The 8,567-nt window shown below is 49.3% G+C and overlaps 1 protein-coding gene across 1 annotated transcript in view; it reads left to right on the forward strand.

Moving 5' to 3' along the window:
* The window catches only part of TRIML1 (tripartite motif family like 1), a 9,537-nt gene extending 2,723 nt beyond the window's left edge, over window positions 1–6,814 (forward strand). Inside the window, exons 3-6 of the mRNA XM_032298596.1 lie at window positions 119–349; window positions 1,788–1,810; window positions 1,980–2,077; window positions 6,026–6,814. Of these exons, the coding sequence (XP_032154487.1) occupies window positions 119–349; window positions 1,788–1,810; window positions 1,980–2,077; window positions 6,026–6,576 (903 nt within the window). The 3' untranslated portion in view covers window positions 6,577–6,814. The remainder of the gene's footprint in view (window positions 1–118; window positions 350–1,787; window positions 1,811–1,979; window positions 2,078–6,025) is intronic.
* Window positions 6,815–8,567: the final 1,753 nt, after the last annotated feature.

An 8,567-nucleotide genomic window follows, 5' to 3' on the forward strand; every position in this document is an offset into this window, starting at 1 on the left:
TTGTGTGTGTGTGTGTGTGTCTGTGTGTGTGTGTGTGTCTGTGTGTGTGTGTCTGTGTGTGTGTCTGTGCGTGTCTGTGTGTGTGTGTGTGTGTCTGTGTGTGTGTGTGTTTTGGCAGGAAGAAACAAAGACTTGTAAACAGGTTGTTGTGTCAGAATACATGAAAATGCACCAGTTCCTGAAGGAAGAGGAGCAGCTGCAACTCCAGCTCCTGGAACAGGAAGAGAGAGAGAACATGCAGAAACTGAAGAGCAACGAGACCAGACTGACCCAGCAAATCAGAAGCCTAAGCAAAATGATTGGACAGATTGAATCCAAAAGCCAAAGCTCGGCCTTGGAAACTCTTGAGGTGAGAATAAAATTCATGAGAGTAATGGGAAAAATCACAGTATCTCGTAGTACTTCAAGCCATAGGAAATAATGTTTTCTTTATTCATCTTAAAAACTCAGTTCCGGTCCCAAAGTAGTTTTTCTAAAGAATTGATATTCTATATGTCAATAAAGCCTTATAGAACTTGAGAGACAAAGAGAGAGAGAATGAGAAACCAAGCCTGACGATGGTTTCAATTTCTTCTATACCTCCCTCTCTGCAGCCTCAGCTGTGTTAATTTTTTAAAGTTTATTGTGTATATTTACTATGTGCTGGGCATATTAGATTTAATCTTCATGAAGACCGTTATGATATGAATGCTAGATGAGCGTCATCTACAGGATGGGTTAACAGCAGCACTGATTTAATAATTCACACCTGTGGTACTAAAGCTATCTACTTGTCTGATAGTTAATAGATGGGAGAGGCTGGGCGTGGTGGCTCACGCATATAATCCCAGCATTGGGAGGCCAAGACGGGCCGATCACAAGGTCAAGAGATCGAGACCATCCTGACCAACATGGTGAAACCCCATCTCTGTTAAATACATACATACATATATATATATATATATAAATTAGCAGCTGGGAAAGGTGGCTCACACATGTAATCCTAGCATTTTGGGAGGCCGAGGCAGGTGGATCATGAGGTCAGGAGATCGAGACCATCCTGGACAACATGGTGAAACCCCTACTAAAAGTACAAAAAAGTTAGCCGGGCGTGGTGGTGCACGCCTGTAATCCAGCTACTCTGGAGGCTGAGGCAGGAGAATCGCTTGAACCAGGGAGGCGGAGGTTGCAGTGAGCTGAGATCACGCCACGATTCCAGCCTGGGTGACAGAGCAAGACTCCTCAAATAAACAAACAACCAACAAAAATAGACGGAAGAGCCCCTGTTCTGTGCAGGGAGCTCCCAATTCCTTCCCCGCTTTGGCTACTGTATTCCTCAGCACCTTCTTAAACGTAAGCCCTGTGACCCGACTCCAGCTTCAGATCTGTCTTGTAGACCGGTTCCACAGAATGCTGCTGCTTCATCTGGTGCCCTCCAAAGGCACCGCTGCAGCTGGCACCGGCTTGGTGATCCTCAGCTGTCACCGGGCGTCTCTGCCTCTCGCTGGATGGTGAATGAGAGTCACAGGTTGGCTTGTTTGCAGAGCAGGTTCCCTGGACAAAGTGACGACAGGAGAGAAGGAAACGGACGAGGTGTTGTCTAGTCATCGTGAGAAACCTCCTGTGTTCACCACAGCGGACGCCTGGAAGAAACTGGGGGTGCTTTCTCTGCTGCACGTGCTCCCACTCATGGTGTGCTGCCTGGGAGGCAGATTCTGTGAACTTTGCAAAGACTGGATGCAAAATGAACTTTGTCTGTGCTACGATCAAAGCGCACCACGCTAACCTTCTTTCTTTTTCACCCTTAGGAAGCGAGAGGAGCCCTGGAAAGGTAGGCTTTCCCTCTGCTCAGCTAAGCAAGCTGCGGGTGAGGGGCGCTGATGGCTGGTTTGAGTGGGGATGGGGGTCTGTGCTGTGCTGGGGGAGGAATGAGACGGACTCTCCGGGTGGCGAGGCCACGCGTTCTGAGCTGTGGACTGAATCTCGCTGCTGTCTTGCAGGAGCCAGCCACTCCTGCTTCAGTGTCCGGAGGCCACCACCACAGAGCTGAGTCTGTGCCGCATCACGGGAATGAAGGACATGCTAAGAAAATTCAGCAGTAAGTCAGCCTGATTTGCTACACCTCTGGGGCTTGTAGAATTCACTTTAGCTTACGTTCTTCCAGTATCAAACATTCACTATCTGGCCGGGCGCGGTGGCTCACGCCTGTGATCCCAGGACTTTGGGAGGCAGAGGCAGGCAGATCATGAGGTCACGGGTTGAGACCATCCTGGACATGGAGAAACTCTGTCTCTACTAAAAATGCAAAAATTAGCTGGGCATGGTGGTGCAGGCCCGCAGTCCCAGCTACTCGGGAGGCCGAGGCAGGAGAATCACTTGAACCCTGGAGGCGGAGGTTGCGGTGAGCCAAGATTGTGCCACTGCACTATAGCCTGGGAGACAGAGTGAGACTCCGTCTCAAAAACAAAAACATAAATAAATATTCACTCTCTGACACTAGGCTCTTGGTTGAAGTATCCGGGCCAGCACAGAACACCAGTGAGGGCTGGGGCCACAGGCTGCCTCTGAACGTGAGCAAAGAGAAGCCATGAGAGTTGACAGAGGCTTCCTCTGGCTTTGTTTTCTGTCCAAGGGGTCCTGGTTCTTTCTTTGTGGGTTTTGTCATTCTGTTTCTTCCATCCCCCCTTGCATGGGCAGATGCACCCCCTCATGCAGCGGTGTCTACATTTCTAGCTCCATTGCGTTAGGATAAAAGATGACCTAAGTTGGGTACAATGGCCTCACGCCTGTAATCCCAGCACTTTGGGAGGCCGAGGCGGGCAGATCACGAGGTCAGGAGGTCGAGAGCAACCTGGCCAACATGGTGAAACAGGACTCTACTAAAAATACAAAGATTAGCTGTGTGTGGTGGTGGGTGCCTATAATCCCAGGTACTTGGGAGGCTGAGGCAGGAGAATCACTTGAACCCGGAAGGCAGAGGTTGCGGTGAGCTGAGATTGTGCCACTGCACTCCAGCCTGGGCAACAAGAGCAAAACTCTGTCTCAAAGGAAAAAAAAGCTGATCTATATTCTAAAATCCAGCCAGGCCTGGTGGCTCACGCCTATAATCCCTGCACTTTGGGAGGCCAAGGCAGGTAGATCATGAGGTCAAGAGATCAAAACCATCTTGGCCAACATGGTGAAACCCCATCTCTACTAAAAATATAAAAAATAGCTGGATGGGGTGGTGCGCGCCTGTAATCCCAGCTACTCGGGAAGCTGAGGAGGGAGAATCGCTTGAACCCAGGAGGCGGAGGTTGCAGTGAGCTGAGATCGCGCCACTGAACTCCAGCCTGGCGAGTAAAACTCCGTCTCAAACAAACAACAAACAAACGGAAACCTGGAGGCAGGGGAGAGAAAACAAACAATTCTGAAACCCCAGTGAGGGAGCATTCAACAAACAGCCCTAGAGCAATGCTCCGGGGATTTAGGACGGAGATTGGCCAACACCAAGAGAGGTCAGCGTGAGCACTTGCTTCTATCTGGCTGACAGTCTGACCTTCAGCGGAAGCTTCGCCTAATGAGCTTTGAACTCAAGAGCGTTTAATAAAGCCCTGCCATGGGCCCCTGGGCTATTAGGCGCTGAGCTTACTCACAATGATAAATAAGGCAGGCGACGCCTTTGCTTTTGTAGAATTTTCAATGAAATTGAGGAGACAGGCATTAATCACACAGATAATCAGTTATGGTGGGATCTGGTCTATAAATAAAAGTATGAAATGGTATGATTGTGCACCCGACCTTGTCTGGACAGTGCGTGCAAGTTGGAGGCCTCAGTCAGGCGTGGTGGCTCATGCCTGTAATCCCAGCACTTTGGGAGGCTGAGGTGGGAGCATCACCCGAGGTCAGGAGTTCAAGACCAGCCTGACCAGCATGATGAATCTCCATCTCCACTAAAAATACAAAAAACTTGGCCAGGCACAGTGGCTCATGCCTGTAATCCCAGCACTCTGGGAGGCCGAGGTGGACGAATCATGAAGTAAGTCAGGAGTTTGAGACTAGCCTGGCAAAACCCCATCTCTACTAAAAATACAAAAATAAGCCGGCTGTGGTGGTGGGCACCTGTAATCCCAGCTGCTTGGGAAGCTGAAGCAGGAGATTCACTTGAACCTGGAAGGCGGAGGTTGCAGTGAGCCGAGATTGAGCCACTGCACTCCAGCCTGGGCAACAAGAGCAAGACTCCATCTCAAAAAAAGAAAGAAAGAAAGAAAACTAACCTAACTGGGTGTGGTGGCAGGCACCTGTATCCCAGGTCCTGGAGGCTGAGGCAGGAGAATCACTTGAATCTGGGAGAGGAGGGTGCAGTGAGCCAAGGTCGTGCCATTGCACTCCAGCCTGGGCAACAAGAGCAAAACTATGTCTAAAAAAAAAGGAGGCCTTGTGTGTGACTGTCCGTTCACAGTGTGTGTGCTTCATCAGATGGCCGCGGTGCTGCACCCAACTCCCGGGACGCTGCATTTGTCAGGACATTGTGAACATTCGGTGACCGTGTAATCTTGGCGAAGTTCCCTGACCTTCATCAACCTGTTTTCTTCTTTGTAAAAATGATAGAAACGCATGCTTGCAATGATTTAAGGAGATAATATATAGAAAATGTTTGGCCCATTAGAAGTTCAGTCAAAGACAACTGCTATTTTTTCTCCCGAACTGAAGAACCAGAACCCACCGTGGCTAAGATGAATGCAAACAACAAGGGGTGTCCCTGTGTGGAGACACAGGTTGGAGCTCTAAGGGTGTCTTGTAAACAGAGCGACTTGTATTGCACCCACAGGATTCTCCTCCCCATCTCAGGCAGGCTAAAGCTCCTCCACGTGGCTCTTCTCTCTCCATTTAGAGCTTCATGCCGTGTGTTGTGGAACAGTGAAAGAAGAGCTCAGAAGTTCTGTTCTAAACCAAGTGTGTGTGTGTGTGTGTGTGTGTGTGTGTGTGGAGAGAGAGAGAGAGAGAGAGACTGAGTCTCGCTCTGTCACCCAGGCCGGAGTGCAGTGGTGCGATCTCAGCTCACTGCAACATACACCTCCTGGGTTCAAGCAATTCTCATGCCTTAGCCTCCTGAGCAGCTGGGAGTACAGGCACGTGCCACCACGCCCAACCTAGGTTTTGTATTTTCAGTAGAGACGGGGTTCACCATGTTGGCCAGGCTAGTCTCCTGATCCTATTGTTGTATTTGACCGGAGCGTAGAAAGTTATCACAAGACAAAAGTATGCCAGATTGCAGGGTCATTTATTATGCCGGCGACCACAGAGGACTCACGTCTCTCCAACCTGTGGTGGCAACAGGAGGGTGCCACGATTTTTTATACCCGAAAAACCACCTTGGGAGTGGGGGTGAGGGGCGGGGATGGGGATGAAAAGGCTTCAGACATTCCGAGGGCTAGTGGATTCTGTAAATTACCTCCTGGGCAGAGATGAGGGTGGGGGTCTTCGGACATTCCAAGGACCAGGGGACTTTTGTCATTCCGTTTGTTACTTAAGTGGTTTACAGAAGTCAAGATAAACATTTGTTTACACATTATCTGGTTAAGGTGGAAATCACAGACCTTAGTTACTTATTACAAGTCACAGGAGCCAGGATGGAACTAGCTTGGGCTGCTTAGTCTGGCAATTGCCGGTAAGCAAAGGCTAGCAATTCTGGCAGTTACTGATAAGAAAAGGTAAGCAGCTTTACATAGTTTTGAAGAACAAACAGCAGTTCTATTTACAGAGGCCAAGGACAGTAGTTATTGTGAGGAGAATGGGGCAGCCATTTCAACTTATCTAAAAACAGTTTTGCATTTTATAAAATAGTTTTGCTCCGGTTCTGGCTCTAGGCCAGCACAATATCACACTATGATCTGCCTGCCTTGGCCTCCCAAAGTGTTGCATTACAGGCATGAGCCACCACGCCCGGCCCCAAATTACATTTTAAAAACCAGGACTAAATACTAAGAATTGAACATGAATTTCACCTAGGTAAGAGGTTTTTCAGCCGTGCCGAAGGAAAATTTCTTCTTTCCTCCCCTTGCAGCGGACATCACGCTGGACCCAGCCACAGCCAATCCCTACCTGGTGTTGTCCGAGGATCTGAAGAGTGTGAAATACGGGGGAAGCAGACAGCAGCTGCCCGACAACCCGGAAAGATTTGACCAGTCTGCGACGGTGCTGGGTGCTCAGATCTTCACCGGCGGGAGGCACTACTGGGAGGTGGAGGTGGGAGGCAAGACCGAGTGGGAGGTGGGCATCTGCAAGGACTCTGTGAGCAGAAAGGGGAACCTCCCCAAGCCACCCGGGGACCTCTTCTCCTTGATCGGTCTAAAAATTGGAGATGATTACAGTCTATGGGTCTCCTCACCGCTGAAAGGCCAGCATGTCCGAGAGCCAGTGTGCAGGGTTGGCGTCTTCCTGGACTATGAATCCGGACATATCGCGTTCTACAACGGCACGGACGAATCCCTCATCTACAGCTTCCCGCCTACTTCTTTCCAAGAGGCTCTCAGGCCGATCTTTTCCCCCTGCCTCCCGAATGAGGGGACAAACACAGACCCTCTCACCATCTGCTCACGGAACAGCCACGCCTGAGGGGTGTGCCCTGGAGCCTTACAGAGGGCCAGGTCTGAGACCAAGACATTTAAGACTATTAAGATGATGAAGGCACCGACCGCAGGAACGTCAGGCGATCTGAAAGAAACCCCCACCCATCCCCAAGAGTGTCCATTAACTTCCCACAATGAACAGCCAAATCGCACAATCAGCTTCAACAGCAAAAGAAGACAGCTGAGCATATTGTCTTTAACTAAATGTATCATCTAGACTATCCCATATATGTGCTGGTCACTCAAATATTGAGCCCGTGTTACCATGAATCCCACTGCCATAGGCTGCATTTTATAAACATAGGTCACTTCTGAAGCGTATTTAATGATTTGAGGCTGGAAACCTGTGCTGTTCCAATGTGCCTTTGTCCTCGGCGCGGATCTCGGCACGCTGGGGCGAGTCCAGTCCATCTGGGGAGCTGAGACACACGCACATCTTTCCAGGGCGCGAGCGAGGGGCTCAGGCCCCATCCTTCTCCTCCCCATGCATGAGCCTGCAGTTTGTACTCAGGAAGGCTTACATGTTCAGAGCACTGCAAATATTTGTGTGAATATTATACCATTCCTGTTTCCATAATCGCAAGAGGCTGGAACCTCTGTTAATGTGTTAAAAGGTGACAGAATGACTAGGGGAGGTGGCACTTTCTAGTACCATCCACCGACCACCTTCTCTTGCACTTATGACAGGCACAATGTCGATGTGTTTCCTTCCTTTTAAAGAGTATCTACTTTTAGAAACGCTGGTCTGGGAGAAGGGAGGACAGCCACAGGAGTGGGACAGGCCCTGTGTCTCCTGGGCGATGTTTCTAAAAGTGCCGCTGCCCTCATCCGTAAGTGACTCTCGCCCAGCTTAACCCCAGGGTCTCTTCCTATTAGGCAGGAACCCCAGTATGCCTCTGCCTCCAAGGGCTGCCCGGCACGCTCCTCCCCCTCCTTTTTGGAAGAGGAACTCAGCAGTGCATGCGTTTTCATCCGGAGCTTGCTGACCGTCCCTTTGTGCAATCACATGTGGGCACTCGTTTGAGTCTCTGCAATTTGTATCATGCACAGTGTAGACGCTGCCACTCTTCCCTGATGCCCAGGAAAAACCGGATGAGATGCAGGAGTGTCCGCAAACAGGAACGTGTGCCTGATCAATGTCAGCAATGTGAATTGGGTCCTTCCGGTCCGGATGAGCTCAGCTTCACTGCAGGGTACTGTAAGTGAGGGCTGGAAAATCTGTGTAAGAAGCAAACAGTATCACCTGAGGAAGTCTTAAGGCTTTTTAGAGCAGTTTTAGGTTCATGGCAAAATTGAGAGAGATATACAGAGACTTCCCATAAGCTGCCAGCAACCTTCCCCATGATCACCTTCACCCGCCAGAGTGGTATATTTGTTACAGCTGATGAGCCTAGACGGGTACATCTTTATTATACAAAGTCCAGGATTCACACTGGGGTTCACCCGTGGGCGCAATGTGTTTCAGAAGCACTGCACATTCCTTGGGTTTTGATGAGTGTATAATTACATGTATCCACCACTATAGTATTGTATTGAGTAGTTTCTCTGCCCTAAAAATCCTGTGTGTGCTGTCTATTCATCCTTCTCTCCCTAGTAACCCCTGGCAACCATTGATCTTTATAATGTCTGCATAGCTGTGCCTTTTCGAGAACACCATATAGTTGGAATCATACCGTATGTCGCTGACATGTTTTGGACAGGAATTTAGTGAGTATTCCTTCCCACTAGGATAGACCGCTTCCTTGCCTACATTTTCTGCTGTGAGACATCTTCACAGTCTTCTCCATTTTGCTCTTAATGTGGGAGAATGATTCCAGTTTCTTACCATCTGTCCAAGAATACCCAGAGATGCCTGACAACTGAAAACAGCTTATGTTTAATAGCTTGATAGACTACGGATCTGATGGCGTATCTCCCTAAGGAGGATCTAATCAGATCGCTCATATAAAAATGCATTCAGTTCTGCTAGTCACTTGT

Source organism: Sapajus apella, unplaced genomic scaffold, assembly GCF_009761245.1.
Source record: "Sapajus apella isolate SASKATOON/1434 unplaced genomic scaffold, GSC_monkey_1.0 scaffold39, whole genome shotgun sequence".
Lineage (NCBI taxonomy): Eukaryota > Metazoa > Chordata > Mammalia > Primates > Cebidae > Sapajus > Sapajus apella.